The sequence below is a fragment of the Python bivittatus genome, unplaced genomic scaffold (assembly GCF_059951505.1).
Source record: "Python bivittatus isolate LINGU-HERP-01145 unplaced genomic scaffold, Pbiv_v1 ctg000220_np1212, whole genome shotgun sequence".
In the NCBI taxonomy this organism is placed as follows: domain Eukaryota; kingdom Metazoa; phylum Chordata; class Lepidosauria; order Squamata; family Pythonidae; genus Python; species Python bivittatus.
This window is the reverse complement of record NW_028277048.1, coordinates 9,044,455-9,069,432: the sequence shown is the minus strand read 5'-3', so window position 1 is coordinate 9,069,432 and position 24,978 is coordinate 9,044,455. Positions and strand designations below refer to the sequence as shown.

General features: G+C 43.1%; 2 protein-coding genes across 10 annotated transcripts in view; both read left to right on the top strand.

Annotated features, from left to right (window-relative positions):
• Nucleotides 1–1,140: 1,140 nt before the first annotated feature.
• Nucleotides 1,141–11,826, top strand: CDK20 (cyclin dependent kinase 20). 7 transcript variants are annotated; one of them, XM_088137825.1, is made up of 10 exons: nucleotides 1,141–1,327; nucleotides 3,199–3,288; nucleotides 4,341–4,421; nucleotides 4,537–4,650; nucleotides 7,272–7,460; nucleotides 7,610–7,731; nucleotides 8,067–8,129; nucleotides 9,144–9,267; nucleotides 9,407–9,562; nucleotides 10,914–11,826. In XM_088137825.1, the coding sequence occupies exons 3-10, from the start codon at nucleotides 4,347–4,349 to the stop codon at nucleotides 11,100–11,102; spliced, it is 1,032 nt and encodes a 343-aa protein (XP_087993951.1). In that variant the 5' UTR covers nucleotides 1,141–1,327; nucleotides 3,199–3,288; nucleotides 4,341–4,346; the 3' UTR covers nucleotides 11,103–11,826. The 7 variants fall into 7 exon arrangements, with proteins under 7 accessions (XP_087993951.1, XP_087993952.1, XP_087993950.1 ...); XM_088137824.1 differs by lacking the exon at nucleotides 1,141–1,327 and adding an exon at nucleotides 1,728–1,985; XM_015890960.3 differs by lacking the exon at nucleotides 1,141–1,327 and adding an exon at nucleotides 1,728–2,023.
• Nucleotides 11,827–15,899: 4,073 nt separating this feature from the next.
• The window catches only part of GATA1 (GATA binding protein 1), a 36,423-nt gene continuing 27,344 nt past the window's right edge, over nucleotides 15,900–24,978 (top strand). For 2 of the 3 annotated variants that reach the window (XM_007422212.3, XM_088137820.1), the window contains exon 1: nucleotides 21,729–21,895. The gene's annotated coding sequence lies outside the window, so the exon portion shown is untranslated. Of the gene's footprint in view, nucleotides 16,580–21,728; nucleotides 21,896–24,978 lie in introns of those variants that run through there. The other variant, XM_025176861.2, reaches the window with a different exon arrangement.

The following is a 24,978-nucleotide window of genomic DNA, read 5'->3' as shown; positions in this document are numbered from 1 at the left end:
GAACTGGAGTTCTGTACGGCTCTAATGGCAGCAGGTGGCAAGTGAAGCACTTCTGGTGATCCTGGATTTCAGACAAGGCGAAAGAAAAAAGAAGCCATCTTCCCATGATGAAAATTATAATACATACTTTCACCGGCGGTGGGTGGTGGGGAGGCATTGCTCACTTGATCTCGTTCCCAATACTTCATCCACCAAGGACACAGCCACCAGAGTTGTAGTTCAACAACATCTGAAAGGCCATCTATAGGAAGGGAGAGCCCTATTTATGGGTGGTAATATCTAAAATCCACCAAGGGGTGATAATATTTATTAGGATCAACTACATAAGAGAATGGGCCTAAGTGTTCCAGAATTCTTCTTCAGTTTAAATGGGGAAAAGCAGAGAAGTCCAAGAATTAATGAGTACTTTTTAATTGTGTTCTAATTCTTGTTCCTCCAATGCTCGCCTTGTCTTCTGTACCTCCCAGACTTTTGGAGAACTCGAAAGCTCTCACACGCAAACTTCCTTTGGGGAGGTTTGCTTTAAGAAAGGAAACCTTCAGGAACTGTTGGAGTTGGGTTGCTGGGCAACGCGGTCCTGTCTCTATAACCCGCGGCAAGCCGACTGCCTGGCGTAGAGATAGATTAAAAAAGCCACTCACGCAGCTATCATTTCCGGTTCCGATTAGACTCTTTCACGCTTGAAGCAAGGGTGGCCAAAGTATGCAGGCAACCTAAACACTTGTTCAACAGCTTTTTTTTTTTTTTTTTTGCAGTGTTTTCATCACGTGGGGTGAATTACAATTTATCGACCTCAGTTCGACATCCTGCAGCCTTAAGGCTTGGGAGCCTTTTATTCACCCCAAATGTGTAGTGATCTGTAGTCTTTATCCCGAGGAGGGGAAATAGACTAAGCTTAAGTAACATGCCCACGCCTTGGGGTTTTAGCCGAGCCCTGTGATCCACGGAGATGTGTAAGTTACATCCCTGTTCTTTAAAAAAAAAAAAAAATCCAAGGCATCGGATGTGCGAAGCCTCCTTCCTCTCTGCATTTTGGACTATATGCCAAAATGAACCAGTAACAGAGCGCGATCTTATGCGGGTCTCTTCCAAGGGAAGTTTCTGGAACTCATCGCGTCCCTTCGCTAGGACAGTCTGAGGCCGTGGCAGGACAGAAAACTCCTCGCTTTGCTGTAACCTGCAGGAATTGCTTGCCCAAAGACATGTAAATACAGGAGATTTTTTTTTTTTTAAAAGCAGAGGTTGAAAAAAGACGAACGGTGCCAGAAGAAGAGCTCAGATCTCTACTGCACAAATCCGGTCGAACACAAAGTGGCGGCAGAGAGGGGTGAGCGTTGTGGGGCCCTTTACTTCCCTCTAGGGCAGTGTTTTTCAAACTTGGCAACTTTAAGATGTGTAGACTCCAACTCCCAGAATTCCCCATGCGAAGTCCACCCATCTTAAAGTTGCCAAGGGTGAAAACCCCCGCAGTGGCTATGTGGATCTTTGCAACTCAGATCTGGTAGCTCTAAGATTAAAACGAACAAACGAACAAACCCAACCCCTAACTTCTTTAGGAGAGGTTGACTTATTTTTCCAAAAGCGGGGGGGTGAGTGGGAATCTCCAAACGTGCTTCACTGAGTTTCTGCGCCTGTTTCCCTCGCAGCAGGCTCGTACGCGAAGGAAGCGAAGCGGCTATTTGCCATAGAGCTGTGTTTCTCAACCACCTGTGTGGACCTCGACTCCCAGAATTCCCCAGCCAGCACGGAATTCTGGGAGTGGAAGCGCCCACATCTTAAAGCCGCCGAGGCTGAGAAACCCCGCAGGAGAACCTGAACTCTCTTCGAAACGCCGAGGAGATTCCACTTGCGGGAGCGCGCGGCATGCTGGGAAACGGCCGGCGGGGATTCTTTGGCTGAGCAGCGTCCCGGTTCTTCAGGGAGCCGGTCGGGGAAAGCGGGGCCGGGTGGCCGAGCCGTGCACCGGTCTCCTGGGAGTCCTTTAGGTGGCCCTGAGCGTGCGTCCTCCGCGGGATAAGGAGGGGTTTGTAGGGCTTTGCGTGAGGCGACGGGGAGCGGGGGGTGGCGCGCTCTGAATTACGACCCCGCCTGCTTTTTTCCCCTTACAGAGTCTATGCCTTTAACCGCTTGAGGTGGGAGAACAAATTGGGTAGCCAGACTTTTCTTGAAAAGGATGCAGACAACCACCGAGGTGCTCTGCATTAGGAAAGGCAGCGCACTAGAACCTTCGGTTAAGGGAGAAAAAAGGCGACTTACCCCTTTCGCGTGTTATATATATGAGCGCGCCCCTCGGCGAGAAAGCGGGTAGAGGGAGGTTTTTGTCTCGTGCGGTTAGATCCTGGGGAATTGCCCAGTTGGACTGGCAGGAGATTCAGGAATTCACGCAGCGTATAACTAGAATCCGTCCCGTTTATTGCTTCAGTATGTTGTGGTGCCATATCGTAAACTTCGATAGCTCTGAAAATATCTTAGGTATACTTGCAAACAGTCAATATTGGTGGTGGTTAAATATTTCATAAAACAAGGAGCCTCCATATCCAACAGCAGTATGCCACTGAATATGTTTGGGGCAGTCGAGAAGGGAGAGAGCACTGTTGCTGTGGAGTCTTGTTTGCAGGCGATTCAGGGACCAGTAATATATTGATCTAGATCTAATCCAGGAGAGCTGTTTTCATGATTAAAACTGCTTCCTGTGTCCATGCTTTGGGTTAAAAATTGGTGAGATGGTGAGGTGGATGATGGAATCATCCTGGCATGTACAAAAGAATTTGGTAGTTAACTTCTTTAAAGCAACTATCCTAATAGCATTTTAACTCAAATTTCTGGGGAAATCAGTCTTTATATATTTGGGGTAGGTTTTCTGCATGTATTTCTTTCTAAAGTATATGCCAGAGCTGTATTTTAGATAAACCAGGTCCCAGTTACTGAGCAAATTACTTCACTCACCAAGGAAATAATGCCCCCCCCCAAAAAAAATTGCACACTTAAAAAAGAGATTATTCTGCTTTTTAATATTTTAATGAAAACAAGCTTTTCATCACAAATTTTTGAGGAATTAATTCTTGTTATATTCTGATTGATGTTGAACTTGAACTCCCATCTCATACAATATGGTTTGCAGTTGTTGCATTCTTATCCTGTTTAAATGGAACCTTTATATATTGACTTCTTTATGTTTGTTTTATTTTTCTGGAAAAGGAATATGTAAGAATTAAAAGAACACTCTGACTTTGCTCCTATAATACCTTGTGAAAGAGTCTTGAAATCAACGTTGGAGAAATCCATAAGGTAATCTAGTTAATAAATAATATCCTATGATGCATTTTGGAAGTTTACTTCAGTATGGTTGAAATCTCTCTTCTACACCACCAGGAAGTATTCTGACTTTTAAAAATCTTGCCAGTCTGTGTATGTGTTGTAGCAGAGAGAATTCAGATTTACCTACAGTATTATATGACCGCTCATCTTATACAATATAACCCTGGGTGGCTAACAACAGCTACATAAAGAAAACAGAAAAAAACTCAACAAAATTAAAACCATTACATAAAACCAAGGCACCATTATACTCCTATCCCAAATATATATGTGCAGGCCTGGGGGAACAGGTCTTCATAGCCTTCTAGAATATTTTCCTTGGCTGCTGTGTGCATTCTAATTTTTGTATTATGCTGGAAATTTGTTTTTAATTCATTTTATGTTTGCTGCCCAGAGTCACTTGTTGAAATGGGAGGCCATACAAATTAAATCAAATGAATGAATGAATGAATGAATGAACCACTGATTTATTCACATCATTTAACAAATGCAGAAAGATTGTGTCAAAGATTTAACTCTTAAAATCAGTGTTTTTAAAACTGATTTATCTAAAATGGATTCCCGATTTAGGAATTTTGATTTTGTAAAGGCTATAATATGTTTTCTTAATTGCATTTCTTCAGTGAGTTACGTTTCCTTTGCTGGAAGCCAAATCAGGTGGTCCGGTTTCAAAAATAGTGCAGGTACATATCAATAGAAATCTGCAGCTTGCAAGATGAGAGGTGATCCTGCTCTTTTTGTTATTTGAAAGTTTGTCAAGAGACATGTAGCTCTTTATATTGAGCCTTCTGAACTGTTGGTAGTTTTATATAGATTTCAAAGCTAATTTTGATTGTTTTAAATTGTATTTCCTTTTGGGGGGGTCAAGTTAGCCATCTAATGTTAGCTTTGGATAGAAAGGTGGGATACACATTTTATAAAGAAAAAAGGAAAGACGGAGCACGTGTTATTTAATAAGAATTCATGAGTGCCCTGCTGGGACACATGAGCTATGATTTCTTTGTCTGTTTCCATTATGAGAGGCCAGCATGGATCAATACAGTATTCTTGGCCGCATCGGAGAGGGAGCCCATGGCATTGTTTTCAAAGCCAAGAACATAGAAGTAAGTGGAAGTCCTCATGGCCTCAGAGGCCAGTGTGCCAAGTTCTTTGCTTTTTTCTCAAGGTCTGGGGACAAACATCTGCTTCTGGTTTTTATTTTGCTCTCTTCCCTGGCAGACTGGGGAGACTGTGGCCCTGAAGAAAGTGGCTCTCCGCAAGCTGGAGGATGGGATCCCCAACCAAGCCCTGCGGGAGATCAAGGCTCTGCAGGAGATTGAGGAAAACCAGCATGTGAGTTGCTTGTGGAAGTGACAGTCCATGAGCTACACTGGACCGGCCTTTTTGAGTTCCATCTCAGGCTAGGACTCCAATAAGCTAAGTTTTCAGAACAAATTAGCCTGGTTTATGTGTACACTAAAGTATAATAACCTGGAGGAGGGTGTTGGGAATTCAGATAAAGGTTATTGGTGAACTCAGCCATTGTGACTTTGCCATAATCTTCCCCTCCACTGAAACAACTTGTTCCCATTCCCTTGATCTTCCAGAAGCAGGTAAAAACTGGCTATAATTATTATTATTATTAGATTTTTATCCCACCTTTTTCTATCTATCTGTCCGTCCATCCAAACATACCTAATTCTCCTGCTTGTCTAACATGTCTAACAACCACCCTGTGAGGTGGGTTGGGCTGAGAGAGAGGGACATGAATGCTGTAGAGCTCCTGGAGCCAGGACTATTGCACAAATTGTAATTTTTTCCTGTCGTATGATTCCTGTTAGGGTGTGTGGCTGTATATTACAGTATGCAATTGTTATGGTTGCTTTGGCTGTGGCTGTTGCTTTTGTACACTTCTTGGCATTGTCTGACTAAAGTGGTTGACCAGTTCAGAAATAAATGTGATTGATTCTCTTCCAGGGTGACTCTGGCTGGCTGTCATTCTGCTTGTGAGAGGGTGCTCTGGGCATCCTTAACCGGGGAGGTGACAGAGGCACAGAGGCAGGGCTGCTCCATGGCTGCTCCAATGTTTTGGCATAAGCTCCCCCAAGACTTACTTTAATCCTCTTCCAGAAAGTTGTTGAAATGGGGCTGTTCCCAACAAGGCCTCGGAGATTAACATTTGTGCTTTGCTTGCCATCTGTTTGGCAGTATATTCCCTTAATTTTGAATTGTTTTAAATAAGTGTGATGATGTGGTTTTATGGTTTTACTCCTTTATGACTTAGGTTTGTGAACCACCTATGCATGTGGAATTGTGGCGATACACAAATAATGGACAATAAAGGAGTAAATGGCTTGCTCAATAAACCATAATTAAACCATAATAACGCAGTGAAGTATCTTAGATGATTGAAGTTGATCTGATGTCATAAAGCCATGCATTTTTGAAGGCAAGGATTCTGAAACTCCACACTAGTCCAGTGCAGTGCAATTCAAAGAGTACATTGTGGGCAATCTAGCATTACTCTTATTTAGTTTATATTCTTCCTAGAGTTTGGATAGTGACATTTTAAAAATCTTTATTTGAATTGTTTGGGATTTTGTCGTGTCTGGAAAAGGAGCTGTGGGGTAGGAATAGGCTGATAAAGACCTACAGTATGAGGACTGTTTCATCCTTATAGATCAGTGGAACATTCATGTGGAGCCTTCTTAAACTGTTTCTTCACAGACACGAGGGCTAGAAACTGACCCTCTTGGCCTTTGGAAGGTCATTAAAACTTGGCTTTTCCCCCAAGTGTTAAGGCCAGGATGTTAGGGACGCCAGATACATGTGGAATTTATGGAGTTGTTCTGTAGCACCTTGATTATTTTTTTCCTGTAATATATTTTTAATTGGTTTTTATATTGTTTTGGTATTTAGGATAGGCGGCTATATCAGTTTTCTAAAAAAAAAAAGCAACAATATTCTTTGATCTCATATCAGAATATTTTCTAGTTGCAACTGCTGTATGAAGGTTTCCTGAGCCCTTGTTTAAAGCTTAGAAAACTATGCATTCATGTACCTCCAACATGGAGGTGGGGTTGATATTATTGCTTTCTTGCTTGGTGGTGGAGAATGTGCTGGATGTTCCAGATTGCTATAGAGCAGAGCACGCTAAAGGTTGTTAGCTTATTCTAAACCTGGGGAAGGTGGGAAGGGGTGGGGGAAACCTCTCAGGAGATTTAGTCCCTTCTCTTTCCTCTAGCTCTAGATACTGTATGTATCCAGTTCCAGTCCACTTGATACTGGAAGAAGCAGGATAAGGCAGAGAGCCCTTACAAGATCTTTGGAAGATTTCCTCTTTATGGGACTGACTGCATGCTGCTGTATGGCTTGACTAAAAGTAGTTCTGAATGCTGACAACAGTCTGAGAATTACGCAAATCATTCAGAGCTTTATTTAAAAATCAGTTTTCCCTACCTTGCAAACAAAACGAATATGGGGGAATAAACAGAACATCAATGAAGTGATCATAATCAATATTGGTAGCAGTACCGCCTGCAGCATTTTGAACTTTTACCAGTACTTTTGCCTTTTCCACCTCTGGTTCTCCTTGTAAGATTCTAGCCACTGTCTTCAAGTTACAGTTAATAACCTTTCAGCACTAAGTGGCCTGCTTCCATCACAACCTCCTGGTTCAACTAGATGCAAAATGCAAAGAGAGGATTTTGCCAAATAATAGCAGTGCAATCATTACTTATTACGTGACCAGCTTAAAGAAGCTCAGTGAAATGTATCCAGCATAAAGACAGGTGTTGGGGGGAATAATATAACTTCAGGCTTTGCAAAAACCTTCAGATGGCTCATGTTCTGTTCTATATTCAGTCACTTAACTCCCTATACCGAGTCAGGAAGCCTAATCAAATCTTCATGATGTCAGTTGTGGGACAGGCCACCCAATATGGAATCCAACTTGTCTAATTTCTGTCTTCTAGGTGGTGCAACTGAAAGATGTTTTCCCCCATGGCACAGGGTTTGTGCTAGTATTTGAGTACATGCTGTCCGATCTGTCCGAGGTGATCCGCAACTCTGAGCAGCCTCTTACTGAAGCCCAAGTGAAAGGCTACATGCTGATGCTGCTCAAGGGGGTGGCTTTCTGCCATGCCAACTCTATTATGCACCGGGTGAGGCCGGGTCAAGTTTGACCATAGGATGGCTTCCTTCTCCCAGAAAGATCACATCTTGTCCTTTGACCCATTGATGCTGTGCATCCCATTCTTTGCCTTTTCCTTAGTTTCTAAGATGTTTTCAAATTCTTGTCTTGTCCTTTCAGGATCTGAAACCAGCCAATTTGCTGATCAGTTCTACAGGGCAATTGAAAATTGCTGATTTTGGTTTGGCCCGTGTATTCACCAGTGATGGAGAGAGGCTGTATAGCCATCAAGTGGCCACCAGGTAAATTGGAATGGGCATGGGGTGTGGACTTGAACGTTCAACCAAGGAAGAGAGAACCAAACTGGAAAATGCTTGCATCTCCAATTCCTAGTAGCCACGGCCAGCAAGTTCAGTGGTAATGGAAGTTGGACAAGATAGTTCAACAACATACTGAGGGGTCCTAAATTCTCCATCCAGACCTTATTCCAAGATCTTTGAAGTCTGTCCTAAGTGTTAAGAAGGCTCTGGAGTCTTGTTGGCACTAGACTTGAAAATTGTTGGGACTGTAGTTCAGTCCCATTGTGTGAGATGAACTGAGCTATGTATAATATGATTTGTGTGCTCTTCTCAATTAGGTGGTATCGGGCTCCTGAACTGTTGTACGGTGCTCGGAAGTATGATGAAGGTGTAGACCTGTGGTGAGTGTCTTTGTCCTCTTTCCTTTCATGAGTCTGGACTGTTCCATCTCTGGGCTTTTTGAAAAGGGCAACCCTGGAGTGTTAGAGATGAAATTGTTGAACTGACTGAAAGCCTTGACCACAGTGCCACCAGATATAATTGGTATGTAGGTGGAAAATTGCCAAGGGAATCCAACACAATTATACTTGATTTCAAGAGAGGAAATTATCAGGTAAAAAGGCAAATTGAGAAGGAGAGTTTAAAAAAAAAAAAAAAGTTCAGTTTCTCCAAAGTGCTTGGAAATTACTCAGAATCACAATAATCAACACTTAGCTGTAATATATCCCCTAGATCAGGAAGAGTGTTATTACTGCCATCCTGATTAATCAACAGTGTTAAGGAAACCTGGTGAAAAGGAATCTTCCTTCAGAAAAAGGGGGCCTTTCCCAAATGAGAAAAACAAAACGGAATGCAAACTTAGACAAAAGAAATGCAAGCCTACAATACAGAATGTTGAAAAGGATTGCGTGGAGCAAAACCATATTGAAATCTTGTCCCATTTATTCAGTGGATTGAAGGCCTGATTGCACTTGCTATTTACGAGCGGATTGCCTACAGACATAGACTTTGCATGGACAAGTAGAATGAAATATGGGACTCAGTTATACAAAATGCAGTAGGTTAAAAAAACATGATGGTCATATAAATGTATTAGAAATATATGCATACTTGAATAATATTTGCATTAGATGAGTATATATAGAATTGTAATTGTTTACTGTTATAATGACATATTAACATTTTTTTCCTTTGTTGTATTTCTTTCACTTTTTTGCTAAAGCATTTTCTATGTATTTTTTTTTCTTCTTCTCAATAATATAAATAAATAAAGATATTGAAATCAAGAATTGAAGGAAATATTTTTCACTGCCTAAGAAGCAGGAAGCTGGCTAGGGAGGGGCTTGAATGTTTGGATGACAGGAATGTTCCCCCTCATCCTCTGATCCTGCAACCTCTTTTCTCTCTTTAACCAGGGCTGTTGGCTGCATCTTTGCTGAGCTTCTCAACAATTCTCCGCTCTTCCCTGGTGAAAATGACATTGAGCAGCTGTGTTGTGTCCTCCGAGTGCTTGGCACACCTAATCAAAAGACCTGGCCGGTGGGTCCAATAACCATTAGCTTGCCCGCAGGAATTAAGGCCAAGGATCTGCCCTGAAGTCCAGGGGAGGAGCGGGGCCCTTTAAAAGTGAAGAAACCAAGAACCAAGTCCCACCATTGTTATCTTTTTGGGGGGACAGGAGATTACAGAGTTGCCAGATTACAACAAAATCTCCTTCAAAGAGAAGCAGCCCATTCCTTTGGAGCAGGTGGTGCCTGATGCTTCCCTGCAAGCAGTGCAGCTCCTGAAAGAGTTCCTGGTCTATCCTTCAAAGCAGCGTATGCAGGCAGCCCAGGTAAGGGGGAATGGTGAGGTTGCCAGCATGGCACAGCATCCTGCAAAGAACAGGGCGAGGAGCTTTGTGGAGTTGCACAAAGTGACTAATTGTACGCAGCGTATTGGCAGACAGTAACATGCTTTCTGAGTAAGTTCTACATGTGGAATAGCTAAGAAATAGTTTGAGCCACTTGTGACTCCCCAAGCCCAGCTACGTGCTCAGTGACCCATTCGGCTTTCTTAAATAGCCCGTTTTTCACATTTCAGAGAAGGTAGCAGGTACAGAATTTTGATGGGTGCCAAGAGTTTGGTAGATTGAAGTTGTGACCCACTTTAGTAAAACTGCCTCTGGAGGTTAATGTCAGCTGCAAAACTACAGATGGAAGCAAGAGTACAATCCAGGCCTGAGGCTGGGTTGTTACCTGCCATGTAGATCCTTTAGGGTTTCCCACTTGTGGGCATCTTCCACTCCCTAGTCCATGGTTAGTATGTAGCAAGGAAGTTGTAGCTGAGAAAATAAGCAGTGGTTGTACAAGGACTTTTGCACAGCAGTTGATCCTAAATAGGCTATGCCCTGGAATTCCCTAAGAGTGCCAAAGACTCTATCCTTATTTTTGGATGCTTGTTGTAAATCAGCCTGGGGACCGGGTTCTTCCAAATTTCTTGGGGAAATTTTCTCATTGAGAAGGAAGCAAGTCCATTCTATATCGCCACGAGGGGGCACTCCAGCCTGCTTTGCTATTTTGCAGTGGATATTTGTCTGTGATTTTTTGCACACCTCTATCTGTTCATTTCCCTAAAGATGCTTCTCTAGGCAGTGAGCACCTTATGGTAGTAATCCAAAGGCAACATGCAACTATTCCATCTTAACATTAAAAAAAAAAAGAACACCAAGTGAGCAGTGGGAAAACATGAGGTTAGAAGAGGGAGATTACATTCCCCACCCCATGTGAGATTCTGTGAATGAGGCAGGGGGATTGCATGGCAAAAGCCTCATTTGGTGGCACCCCAAGGGAGGAGTGAAATAACTACTCATGGGTGGAATGAGATTATGTAGTTAAATTTACACCATTGGTAATTAGGAATGGAGATGGAGATGTTGGTTAGAAACAGGGCCTGCCTAGGGTTGTACAGGACCTTGTTCATCCAACATGAGTGACCCATATCTCCTTTGTGCCTGTTAGCAGCCTTCCCCAGCTGATACTCCCCATAAGCCTCAACCAATGGATGATCTGTAAACTAATCCAACTGGAGTGCCCCCCCGCCCCCTTGGGGAAGGCTTTCTAGGACTCCCCATATGGCCATAGTTGGAGACATTCTTGGACTCGGTCAGAGCCGGCCAGATGACCGTCTTTTCTTTTCTCCCTTAGGCACTTCTGCATCCCTATTTCTTCACCCCTCCTCTGCCAGCCCATCACTCGGAACTACCCATTCCCCAGCGTGGGGGCAAAAAGATTCGTCAGGGGCTCCAGCACCAGCGTGATTTCCATGTGGAGCAGCCCCTGGAAGGGTCAGTCGTGGATCTGGAGCTGGTGGCACCATATGTGATTGATGTATAAAGAGGGTCCTCTCTTGCTCTCCTTCAAAGTCTGGCTTCTGTGCCATCTCGTGAAGCAAGTTGGTTCCTCATCCCCAAGGCACGGAGGGAGCCATGCGTTATTCGCTCAGTGGGTGGGTAACCACGAGACCATAACCCAATGATGTCATGTGGATGGGTGAAACGAGTCCAGATTTTCAAAGGCTTGAAGGTGTTTTGACTCTTTCCACCATACTTAAGCCTATTGGATGGCTGAATTCAGTAGTTTCTGGCAGCTATTTGGTGGCCTAGTTTCTGGGGCTGCAAAAAAGAGACTGGGGAAAGACTGTGTGCGGCCTGCATTTTCCCAGTTTAACCTTCAAGGGAACCAGTTGAGTGATTTGGTGGCAGCAGATGACAAAAGAGGGAGCAGAGGGCATGCTGAACTGCCACTCTAGCAGAAGAACCAAGAGAAACTGCTCTTCTCCAAAGACTCACAGAGCCCATCCAGTGAGGAATCTGACAAAACTCTCTTCTGGTATTGAACCTGATCACATTTTTCCCCTTGGGAGAGCAGAATCAGGCCCAGGTGGATTCAGGAGAGCAAAGTCTCTGTTCCTTTGAAGCAGGGTAGGGCCCAAAGGCTGCCTGTACCAGTTTCTCCCCCCACAGAGTTTTGAGGACTTCTCTCAGGCCTTTTCTGTTTTTCTGTAATCTCTCTTCTTATGCAGTGGCTGTTATAACAGTTGATAATTAAACAGGTAAGCAATCAACTAAATTCCTGGCCTCTTTCTTGGGTCACAGATTTTGGGGATGGACCCTGAGGGGCATGGTGTCCAATGGGAATGGCTTCTTTGGGATCTGTTAGCCATTAAAAATACTCCTGAGGATTGCTGTGGCTACTCCAGACCCTGTGCTTAAGACCTGGCCTGAAATCAGCTGCCTAGATTTACTCTGATGCTGATGAAGCGAGATTTTGTGGGGGAGAAGAAGGGGAAGAGAATAAATAAATAGTTGCTGTTGTAGAAAGATGAGAATAACAGTTCAGATGTTCTCCCTTCCCCAGGTTCACAATCACCGATGCAAAATTCTGACCTACCAAGAAAAAGAAAATGATCACTAGTTTTTGTGTCTTGCATAACTACAGAAACAACAGCTATTTCATACGCTGCTCATGGTCATTGCTCCATTTGTAATGAACGTGGGTGTGTGCTTCTGTATAAAGTTAGCCTCTCCTAAAACGCAAAAACAGTTGCTAAACTTAAACTAGGCACATTTGGATAGTCTTTCCTCCTCCACACTCTCACTTGAAGTGAAGTGAAATGGACAGTAATGTACTCCCCTAGTAAATTTCTTCTCTACATTTTCCCCTATGATTAAAAACAGAAAAGAAAAGCGAACTGTCAGTTTTAGAGAAAAAGAGCTGAGCTGAGCTGACCTCTGTGACCTAAAACTGACTAAAATTTGATTCCTTTAAAGGCCCAAAATAACAGTTCTTACATAAAACTTCTAAATAATGTAGAGATTCAGAATATGAGGTTTCATATAAAATATTTGCAGAATCTGCAAAGCCTACTTTGGGTAGCATTTTTATTTATTTTGCAAGATCTAGAAAAATTAGACATGTACCAAACATTCATTATTGATTTACCAGTGGACCCCCACTTCCCTGGTTCCCCGTATCTGTTGAACCTTTTTTGTTTCCCACATTTTAGATACCAGGCCAGGATTTTAAGATGGCTCCCAAACAATTTTTTGCTATTCTTTCATCAGTTCCATGTGGAAAAGCTTAGAGGGATTGGAGGAATCAATCCTGCTAATTTTACTGGGGGAGAAAACCTAGCTTTCCCCAACCATTATTTCAAAATCTGCCAGTTCATCTTTGGCAGAAAACAAATTATGCAAGTTACACAAAAACATGCGGTTTGATGATTTGATCTTAAGAAAGCAATCATTTTTGACAGTTTCAAACAAACTTCATTTGGTGAAAGCAGCAATAATTTATCAGAGGTCTTGATGCTGTACAAATTCAGCTGGGCATTGTGTCTGACTGTAGAATGGGACATAGGAAAATATTAAAAGAAAAGGAAGCACAGAAGGGGAAAGTAAGCATCAGAATTATGGTGAGGGCACACATCTGAGAACAATCATAGATACTCTACTCTTCGTGAGAACTTTTTTTCTGTGGGCCTCTCAGAACTTAGAACCTTTAATAACAATAATCAGATTCTCTGCAGGTCTCCATTGTTACAAAGAACTCCATGTGTAAAAGCGTTCCATCTATGCATTCTCTTCTCTTTTGCAGGATACTCTCCCCAATTTAGCTATGAGACTGATTGAATAAAAAAAATAATATGGGACTGGGGATACTCTGGGCATACTCCAGCTACACATTTGAGTCTTGGTGCTACGTGCAGTGGTTGTTGCTAGATTATGGCAACTATCATGAGGCGTTTCAGGTTTTCCCAACCATAAATAGGAGCACCTTCCCCCCTCTTTAAAAAAAACATTGATGTCAGTTGAGTCAACCCATTGCATCTGTGCAGAAAAGAGTTTACAGCCTGAGTGAGGAATTAGAAGACTCTTTTAAGATGAGGATGGTCATGGTGCAAATTCATTCTTTCTCACTGCTGAGAGTGGAGTTGAGTAGGCCAGGATGGGGTAAGCAGGCAGGCCCCAAGATCTTGAGGCTCCGTTGGAACTCCTTGGTTATTATCCTGGCTGGTGCTCCTTTGCAAAGCCCTTTCTACCACACTGCCTGGCCTGCGGAGATAACTTTATCTCTACTTGCCTATCCTGCTGCATCATGGATTAGCTGCTTGTTTCCAGCCAATGGGTGGAGCCTGGGGTGCCTAGAGGGCAAAGAGGAGGCATTCCTGGAGAATTTTTCTTTGCTTTATATTTTGGCCAGTTTTGCATAAGAGCTTTGCTTCTTCTCCTGGCATTCCTTGTTTCAGAACTGGGAGACTTAGTGCTTCAACTTTGCCATATCCCCAAATGGTGTGGGAGAGGGAGGTACCCCATCTCAAAACTAGCACCCCTCTTTGCATGCAGAGACCTCTCTTGCTAGGTCTCTAGTTTTATTTGAAGGAAAAGGACTTTCCACGCTCCAGGGTCTCCTGAATCATCCCCTGGACATTTAAAATAGATATCCTCCTCCTAAGCAACACCTGTTCCGGGGAAGTTAAAAACATTAGGCTCAGAAGGAGGAGAAAGTATGTTCTGCCAATACTAATATGTAGTATTAATATGTGAATTATTCTCTTTTAGAGGGCTAATATATGAGACATAATAGTCCCCCCACTCTCAAATACACCTCTATCCCTCATAATACTATTTTCCAATGTTGCCACTGGCCATATAGGACAGTGTTTCTCAACCTTGGCGAGTTTAAGATGGGTGGACTTCAACTCCCAGAATTCTGTGAATTGAAGTCCACCCATCTTAAACTTGCCAAGGTTGAGAACACTGATATAGAAGATAGCATCTTACCCTGTAAAATCTTTAAAGTGATAAAGCAAACTGAGTATGACTGGAAGGGAAAACAATATGGCTTCATTTCCAGAAACTGACTGAAGAGATCATGATGCTGACTGTTGAGCACTTCTGATGGAAGCCCTTACTTTAAGAGTAAGGTTTCTTCACTGAAAAGTCAAACAAGGCAATTGGGGAGGTTGTGGATGGTGGGGAAGTATTGGTCCTGGAGCTTTTTTTAGTTACCAGGTTTGGATGAAGAAATGCCTGAACTGGGGAGGCTGTGGGTCTCCCACAAATCAAATGAATTTTAAAAGGTTACAATTTAGTGGCCACATCAGTTCTGTGGAAAGAAAAGAGGCGAGTGGGCAACAGTTCTGCTCCTGTTTGAGTTGGGTATTTTTATACTTGATCATTTATCATCCTTGTGGAGTAGCTCCTGTTTTCTTTGTCTGTGTCATCAGATTGTATACCCTTATTTCATGGGAAAGGCGGTGCCATGCATTCTCTCAAGCAGCCTTAGATGTCAAGCTGGGTGGGATTGTGAAAGGCTGGCCTCGAATGGTATGTTTGAGCAGAGAGAGATTATGGTTCAAACCCTCGTTCATTCATGGGAGCTGTTGATCTTGTAGGAGGAGAGCCATGTTAGTCTAAAATCAGGAAGTCTGGTAAGTACAGACTTACTTTCCAGGTAACACATGTTATTAAAGGGCTTTTGTGAGCTGCAGCTCTCTTCATCTCCTCCTAAGTGACACACTTGTTGCAGGGAAGTTAAAAACATCAGATTTAGAAGTGCTTATATTGGAGAAAGGATGTTCTGCAAATGCTGATGAAGTAATTGATGAAGCAAGCTGCAGCTCATGAAAGCTAATGCCTTTTAATAATATTGGTTAGTTGGAAAAGGGGCTACCAGACTCCTTCAAAGGAGCTGAGTGATTGACTTGGCCTCAGGTGCTGCCTCTCAGGCTAACATATTGACAGAATAATGGAGAGATTGGTGGGAAAGAAGAGCGTATCTTCTGTCATGAAATCACTGGAGGATGTCATAAAATAACTTAAAAAGGGGAATGAAGCAAGCAGAAGCTATCACATTCCTAGGAGATATATAGAGCCTCACATTATTTCTGTCCTTCAGTGGGCTAGGGCAAATTCTTTTCTTGAGGCAATAGTATTTCCCATACTAGAGTGGAGAAATGCCAAAGTAAATATGGGTTGGTCAGTCCGTGGTGTGTATATTGCATATATTGCTTGATTATGCTATGTTTCCCATGATTCTCAGCCAACTGTATATAGTTCTTGGTCTCCAAAGCCAGCATTGACCAGTCCTGGCATCTTTTCTTAGACAGCTGAGAATTTATTACCCAGAACAAGACTATGGACTAGTAGATAAAGGTAGAGTCTTCCTCAGATCGTTCTTAACTCCTGGTGACTATTTGGACATGTTCTTGTTGCTTTTTTGAAAACAAAATGGAGGTGGTTTATTATTTTATTTTTCTGGGATTTTTTTTCAACTGCCCCAAGTGGATCTAAGTCTAGAGCTGTAAAGTACTAATGAGGCATGGTCCTAGTTAGCTTCTAACAGCCAAGAATGCAGGTGGCAGAATTTGGTTGTTTTCTGGGCTCAGAAATTTAAGTAGGAGCAGGAGAGGGCAAGTCAAGTCTCCCTTGATGTTACTGGCTGGCCGCTGAATATTATTTTGGCATCAGTGAAGAAGACTATGTTTTCTTCAGGGCCCCCGGCTCGCTACAGGACATGCTGTGAGTCCTCTCAGCTGTGACCTCCAACACTGTATTGGCCCTCCTTGCTCTCCTATGCAGCACACTAAAATATAGAATGCAATTTTCTCAAAAGTGGGAGAAAAAATCAGGGTTTTTCAAGCATCTGTATGGGACAGGAAATGCAAAAGATCCATGAAGGTGTGTTAGCTAAGAATCTCTGAGAGGAGAGAGAGACACAAGCCAAGTGCCACCACAGAAAAGGCCTTTTCTTTGGAAGCTGAAATGGCAGGAACATCCAGAGCTGGCATTTTACTACAAAGTGTACAGGTAGGTATATATAAGCCCGGTTTCCTTCCATTCATTACATGCTCTGTATGCTCTAGACTAGCAATGCCAGAACCCCACCCCACCACTTTTTTAAAAAAAACCTAAGGCTTCATTAATCTCCATCTCCAGATATTCTCATGAAGTAAGTGGGGTTTTGAGGTGAGGATAGGGAAGGGAAATCAGAACCACAAAATCAATATTTTGTCCCCAGATAGCCTTGGTAAAAGGTTTCCTTTGAATTTCCAAAAGAGCGTTTCATGTTCAGGACTGAGTTTCTACCATTCCCTCCCTCTCTCCCCCCAGTAACAAGTTCTTTCAGTAGATCTATGACTGCCATTATTAGGGAACCATCTGATGTTCTTTCCGACAATTTTCTAGCTAGGTTTTGTCTGATGCTCCACCAGGGAAGAAAGATGTTTTCTCCCCATCAAATGGGTTAGAGGAGTGTTCCTCAACCTTAGCAACTTTAAGATAGGTGGACTTCAACTCCCAAAATTCCCCATCCAGCATGCTAACTGGGTTAGAGATTTGAGATGCTTCTTTGTGGAACACAGCAGCTCAGTTTTTGGAGTTATCTGAAGAGCGATGTGGCCAGCCTGCTTTCTTAGTGCTCTGTGCTCTATTTGTAGCCTGGGATAGATGGCTTGACTAATGCAGGGCTTCAGCTAAGCTAGCCAACCATGATGAAGGGCCCCAGGTTGAAGAAAGCTGTATTTAGCCTTTTAGAACTGTCTTCCTCATGATTCTAGGATTAGCTAATTTCAAGACTTTATGTGTGTGTGTGTGTGTGTGTGCGCGCGCGCCTTTGAGTCAGTTTTTGACTCCTGGTGACTGCCTGGACAGGTCTCTGCAGTTTTCTTGGCAAGATTTCAGAAGTGCTTGCCCTTGCCTCCTTCCTAGGGCTGGGAGAGTGTGACTGGCTCAAGGTCACCCAGCTGGCTTTGTGCCTAAAGCAGGACTAGAACTCACGGTCTCCCGGTTTCTAGCCTGGTGCCTTAACCACTATGCCAAACAGGCTCTCCAATTTCAAGACTACCACTGTGTTAAAGAGAAGGGGCCATCGCTAGATCTCTGAGGCTTGTATTGTAATGATGTAGTAACTAGAGTACTGAGGCAGGACTAGGAAGCCCTAGGTTTAAGTCCACCCTTGGCCATGGAAACATACTGGATGATTTTTGACCAGTCGGTCTCATTCTGGCCTATTTCATTGGGCAGCTGTCGTGGGGGTAAAGCAAAAAGTGCATAATGAAAACCCCCCCTGCAATATCTTTGTGCAAATCGTTGACTGAATAAAAGATATAATCGTATCCATCATGACATTATTTATGAAATTGCTGGTGCTGTGGGTGATGGAGTGCCTTGAAATGTGGATTAATTACGGACCTGGTTGCATTCTCTGTCTCATTCTCCAGGATGAGAGAGTACCTGTTGTGCAAGCAGGGCAGCAGAAGTGGTCTTGGTGAGGCTCTTCTCATGTGGTTCCAGAGATAAGGCAATATCCAGAGAATTGCTTGAACACCTTGTTTGAATTTTGCATCACAGCGAAACTGACTCTGACCCATTCATCCACTCTTTTCAGGAATGAACATATGACTGGCACAATATCATTTTACACACAGACAGAGAGAGAGAGAGAGAGAGCTGTAGTCCCACAACTTCAACAGTTTCTCAAAAAGAACAAGAGTTTCAAGTTTCTAGCCCTCCTGCTTGTAAAGTATTTGGAATGGGCGCCATCCTCAGTAGGCAGAGTTTTACAGTCACTGGTTTGTAGTTTATGTCCCCTTTTTAAACAGAAAAGTTAGGAGTGCTTCAGGAAAGGTATTAAATAATAAAGAATCCCGGGGATGGGAAATGAGACTGTAGCAGGCAGAAGAGGAGAAACAAATATGGCAGAAGGAGGGCCTTGCGTAAAGAATTGAATTGAAAAGGTTACATTAATCGAACTTCCTGTCAGCCCTTGAGGTAGGCCAGGTCAAGAAACAGGCATAGCAAGTATTCCAGGAATGCTCTTCATTATTGCAGAGTACAGTACCAGGATCCTGAAGCCAGCCAGAGTTTCTCTGCCCCATCTTCTATCAAACGAAAAGAGGGGTTATTCTGAGTTTTTTTCTCATGCTTTCTTTTTCTCAGGCCAGAGTAATCTTTTCTCAAAGTGCTCTCTTAACGACTCACTCATTCCTTCCCTGTTCCCAAAGGCAGGTCTACTTTCCTTCACACCTCCTGATAATAGATACGCACAATGTTCTGTGGGGCATAACTATATTACGATTGCCCAGTGATGAGAAAGGTGGGATATAAATCATGAAAAGAACTAAAGCACTTCACTTTGGACTGATTTAAAAGGTGAGGACTAGCAACTTGACTTTGGCTCCTGCTTCTGTCCCTGAGGTAAGGCATGATTACTGACTTGCCCTGAGGAAATCAGTCATTTGGCTTTGGGTTTTGGCCTCTCTCCCAGCTGGGATGTGGCTCTGCTCTTTTCCGGGATGCGTGACCGTAGGCTACGGTTTGCGACTGTTTTTCCTGCTCTGAGGGCTTCACAGAAGCTGCTTGCCGGCAGTCGCCCTTGCAGCCAATGAATGTTTTGCCTCCCAGCTCTGCCCTGTCACTCAGAGCCCAAACCGTCAGTTCAGACTTCTGATAAGGCCTTATCAGAGCTGCCCAGCAGTGCTAACTCAGAGCTGTGCCTTGCAGCTTTCGCACCACCCCAAGAGCTGAGCTGTGGAAAGCTGGAAGCTGCAGGATGCACCGGCTGGGGAATTCAAGGGGGTGATTGAAGGGACTGGCTCACAGGCACCACTCTGCACCCTGGCTCAGGAGAGGCCAAAGGAGACCCGTGAAATGGTGGCAATTTAAATGGACTTGCAGAAATGAGCTTGCTAAAAGGAGGAAGAGCAGCTATGCTGGCTTGGCAGTTCATCAACCCACATGGCTGCAACAGGCAATTCAAGAGGGGCAGCCCCAGAGCTCCTCAGTGTTGCAGTGAATGATGGAAAAGATTATATGCTACAAGCAATCATACGGTTGCTCCCCCGTCCTCACGTCGTCTATGGTGTTGCAGTAAAATGGGTCCTTCAGAAACATAGACAGCCTTACTGGGTCCCCACCTCCTGTTGCCACTTGTGAGGGCTGGAGAAGTGGCCCACTTCTTAAGCCACTTCTAAGCCCACTTTCCAAATTATAGTGCAAGCAAGCCACATATTTTCTGTAGTATTTGTATTCTTATTTTATAATACTGCATTAAAGGCAGAAGAATATGTACTGCACAGTCACTAGATCAGCCAGGCATGATGCCTTAACTCTCCTGAGTGAGGTTGAAACATGAAAAAGATAGGATACAAATCTTTATACAAACAAATTTTGATTCTGGGGAAGAGGAGTTAATCTTTAGCTCCTGGAAATTGGGGAAATATTTATGGTGCTAGGACACAGTTTTCCAAACGAAGTCAAGCAAGATTTGGAAGAAGGTAAAGGCCTCCTGGGGCTTTTTCCATAGCATAGGACAGTATCTTACTTCCAAATGCATTTTAATCTTTTGCATGGTAGTTTCCGCAAGCCCTGATCCAATTACAAATGAATACAGTATTCCAATGCATGGAAAATGTAACCTTCCTTGAAACAAAATCATTACTTTGGAAGACTCTGCAGTGATGATAGTAACAACAAGAAAAACAATAATAATCCATTGCATCAAAGAAAAATTGATGATGACGACGACAATGATGATATAACAGGTCAGAATTCCTACCTTGCAATCATGGTCTGTGCTTTACTGTCTCCTAAAATGAGAATGGATCGGTCAACTAAACATGCCAGTTGCTTCACAATGAATCCAGTTGTCCTTTTCCAACACCAGAGCTTAACCTGATAGCACCTGCCGCAATCCACTATCTGGACAGGCAGGCCTACAGTTGCAAGGAGAGGAAGGGGAGATTGTGCACTGCCGTTCTGCATTCATAGGCACCTATTTCTAGGCGTCTGTCCTTGGGTCAAGAGGTGTTTGCCTGAGCTCTAGCGTCAAAGGCATTTAATTTCTAAGCTGGGGGGTGGGGAAGGAGAAGGGTGTGGGAAGTGAATTGTGAAGAGTGACAATTCCATCTCTAAAAGGCACTGGGGAAAACCTAAAACACAGGGCACCCTAAAACACAGGGCAGGAGGACCCATGCTTTAACTGAGACTTTAATTTAGAGAGCCATTGGTTCTACATCTCTCTCCTTCAGCGTCACACTCAGACCTACTTTTCTGATCAAGATTAATTACAAATAAAGTCAGAACTCTGCCTTGAAGTACAGCTCTGCTGGATCAGCCCAAGAACCAGCTAGTCCAGCCCTTACTTCCCACAGTGGCCAGCCAGATGCCTTCAAGATGCCCCAAGCAACTCAGGAGAGCTCTAGCATCCTCCTCCTTGTGTCTCCCAGCAACTGGTACCCTACTTCCACTGGAAGTCACACACAGCTTCGTGACCTGCAGCCATTGATAATCCATTAATTAACTATCCTCTTTCACTTTTACCTTTCCTGTGGCTCTTTCTATTCTTTTCAGTGTCCAGACCCAAAAGTTTCCACCTGCTTTCTATGCAACCTTCTTTACATGAAAGCTCTGGAGAACAGTAATATGAAGCTGGAAAAGTATAAGAAAAAAAAGAGAGAGAGAGAGGCTACATCCTTCCCCTCATGAAAGACTGTGCAAAAGATCTTACATTCCTGGATTCAACTAGTAAGAGATAAGACCGCAACAGATATGTTACTTTGATGATTAACTTCCTTGTTTTGTTTTTAATTTGCAGAAACTTAAATTCTCCCCATAAGTTTGGATGAGGTCTAGGAGTTCTGTCTTCCACGCTTGACCTCAGCCTACTAAATGCAGCGGCCATTTCAGGCCTTGATACAGACTCCCTGAAGTTGGATTTTTACTCTCCAACTCCAGACACCAGAGCTTATCCTTGAATTGATTGTAATAGGAAAGTGTTAATTTCATTGGGTTCATATAGAAGCCATATACGTGTTCCACCACATATACACACACATACAATTTTTTTCCCTGTTCTTCATCCTCCTTGTCAGAGCCCTTTGGAGAAGGCGGAGACATCACTTGGGTGTCTGCTTGCTTTTTTTTTTTTTTTTGGTCCCCTCCCTGTTTCTCTTCGGTCTCCTCTGTCATCAACAGGCTGGGATCTTCTAAGAGGGCTCAGCTGAACAGATCAGCAGCCAGAAGTGGGAACACTTTCTCTGGGGTCAGCCCAATTTTTTCCTATTCTCCAGCCTCTGTGGACCAAGAGACGTTCAGAACGTAGAGAAGGTTTGCCCTCAGCAGCAGGTCAGTTTGATCCACTATACGGCCCAAATGCTGTGGCTTGAAACATATATCCCTTGCTTTATGTTTGTGGTTTTGATGATAGAGTCATGGCCTGGAAATGCTATGAAGGGGAACTGGTATTAGAGGAAAAACTGGACCAAAAAAGCAAGTTGGAAAAAGAAATGGCACCATGGTCGCATAGAGTGCTGAAAATAAGCTCTATCTAGCTGACGTTGGGTTGCTGAAAGCAATATATTACTGGGGCTGGTTGTAGTCATCTGTAAGGGAAATGCATTTGGCACATGGGTAGAGGTACCCAATCTTAGCTCTTCTTTTGCATATTGGGATTTGATAAAGAAAATAGGTTCTCAGGCTGATTCAGGCAACTTCTCATGTTGGAGACTTCTTGCTTTTATGAATGGCATTTCCACAGCCACAGGCAGTGGAAAAATTGGATGCCTTCTCTGCTGGAGGCAGTAAAATGGGTGGTTTACCTGCCCAGCTTCTTCCTCTTCTAAGAGTGAAGGGAGGGATACTGTTCCAACCAAATGTATTCGGAATAACAGAATTGTTAGAGAAAGTTAGTGATTGCAGTGGAAGGAGGTATTTACTTCTGGGAACATATAAAGTGGTCTTAGAGTTTGTGATACATACGAACAAGTGAAAAAAAGTATCAGCGAACTGAGATTGTTTTTAAAGCTGTATATTTGGGGGGGACATTGTGGGCAGATTAGCAGTGATTCAGAAAGATTTCCATAAAAAATACAAATAAAATAGGTTTGATATTTGCGGAGCAGGATATAATAGATACTTAGATAAACAGATAGCCAATGCTTGTCAATTTCTTGTCCATTAGATGGCAAGATGAGGCTCTCTATTTGGAGAATAAGTCTTTACGGATAGATTGGAAAAGTTCATACTTGGCACTGGGACCTGGTGAATGCCGTGAGACTTGCTTCTGCATAAACATACAAAGGATCAGATAAAGTGGGCTGGTATTCTGAATTCTTCCAAAGTGGGTTAGGATTCTGAGTTCTTCTTCTTACAAAGGAAAGTAGGGTTCTGCATTCCAGTTTTTAGAAACAAAGCAAAAAAAAAAAAATCAGAGAAAAGATTTCTTGTGCAATTCTTTCATAGTGCAACTTTCTCGTGCAATTACTATGAAAACAATGTGGAGAACATCAGGTGTGAGAAAAAATGCTATTAAACTGAATGATCAGCAAAGAGGCTAACAAGTTGTTAAGAGAGCAAAATACAACATTAAAAAAAAAACACCCTAGAGAACAGAATGGCAAAAGGAGTGCATTATTTTAAATAATGCATTAAAGGAGAACAACAAAGATGATAAGGGATCTGGAGGCTAAATCCTAGGAACTAGGTATGTTTAGCTTAACGAAGAGTGAGGGGAGACATGATAACAGTCTTCCGATACTTGAAGGGCTGCCACAGGGAAGAGGGCATCGATTTATTCTCCATAGCACCTGAGGGTAGGACAAGAAGCAATGGGTGGAAGCTTGTCAGAGGGAGATCCAACCTGGAAATAAGGAGGAATTTCCTGACTGTGAGAACTATTAAGCAGTGGAACAGCTTGCCTCCCGGAGTTGTGGGTGCTCTGTTCCTGGAAGTTTTCAAGAAAAGATTGGACAACCATTTGTCCGAGATGGTATGAGGACTCCTGCCTTGGGCAGGGAATTGGACTAGAAGACCTCCAAGGTCCCTTCCAACTCTATGTTTCTATGATTTGGAAATGGAGGAATAGGCAGCTCAAGAGTAGTGGTGTCATGTTTAGAAAACCTGAAATGCTGGATTGAAAGATTGACATAAAGGAACCATATTGAGTAGAGAATGGAAGGAAGGCAGCTGACCTTTCTTAAATGCACACAAAATGACAGTGTGGGGCTGCTGAAATAGTGGATGGAGCAGAGGCAGAATGCTAACAAAATGTTATGAAACAGAAAATCCGACCCCCCCCTCTGCCCCATGTGTGTATCAATCACATTCACTACCCTACACAATACTGGAAGTATGTAGTAGATGGTCCAGGTACATAAATTCAACCAGCTTCTCCACTGAGAAACTTCATTTTCACATGAAGCCCCCTCCTACATTTCAATTCTGTGCCCTTGCTTTTCAGCCAAGGAAGATTTTGCATCCATTTTAAAAGCAAGTGATCAGGTAGATGTTGTCTCCGAAGGTACCTGAGCGTTAGCACCATGTAACTGGTCTGTTCGGCGTCTTGGGGAAAAATGGACCAAGCACTTAACGTGAGATTGGAGCTGTGCAATCTCATGCATGGGCCTTAGAGACAGGGAACCTGGCTTCAAGCCATGATTTAAACTCAATCTTGGCCTTGATTCCTTTTCTATAAAATGGACGTAATATCCCATGTCTGCACTCATGGATATGTAAGCAGATCTGCTTGCTTTTAACTGAATATCTCCCCAGGAGAAAAAAAAATGCCTCAAACTTCTGCAACTGAAGAATGCAGAAAGGGAAGCTCATTGCCACGGGGACCCTCTGCCTGTGCTTTCCTTTATGCTAAACAGATTTGGTTATGTTATAATTAATCTGAATTTTTATGGAGCCACAGAACCCTTGCTGTATTAGCAAGATATAATCACAGTTCTCACACCACTCTCTCCTTACAATGATCTCACAATGTAGGCCAGTATTATTATTCCCATGTTGTGCTGGGTGTGTGGGCTAAGAAAAAGTAGACCCCTCTCCCCCACCCAGTAAATTACTTTCAAAGGCAATTTGGAACTGGGAACTTTCAAGCTCATGTTCTTTGCAACTATATTCCTCCAAATATGGACATAGTTGCTACCCACACAAGCTTTCAGGATAGAAAGAATTATATTTCTAAAGAGAATTCTTCAGAGCTCTAATCTCTAGTTATTGGCACTAGAATGTCCTGGCCACTTCCATCTTATCCTGTGTCCTCGTGACACTGGTTTTTTCTTGTCCATCGGCCAGGATTTCCCACAGTCTTCTGTACTATAAAGTACCTGACAGCCACAAAAACAGAAAGGAGAGCAAAGGAGTCAAGAGAAGCAATCCTTGTAATGACAATTTGTTCTCCGTCATCACAGCAAGGACCCGGT

Bases quoted from the DNA above. Each gene is read 5' to 3' on its own strand.
- CDK20 (XM_088137825.1), top strand. From the start codon at position 4,347: ATGGATCAATACAGTATTCTTGGCCGCATCGGAGAGGGAGCCCATGGC. The intron at 4,651-7,271 runs GTGAGTTGCTTG...TCTGTCTTCTAG, and splicing joins AGATTGAGGAAAACCAGCAT to GTGGTGCAACTGAAAGATGT. The intron at 7,732-8,066 runs GTAAATTGGAAT...CTTCTCAATTAG, and splicing joins AGCCATCAAGTGGCCACCAG to GTGGTATCGGGCTCCTGAAC.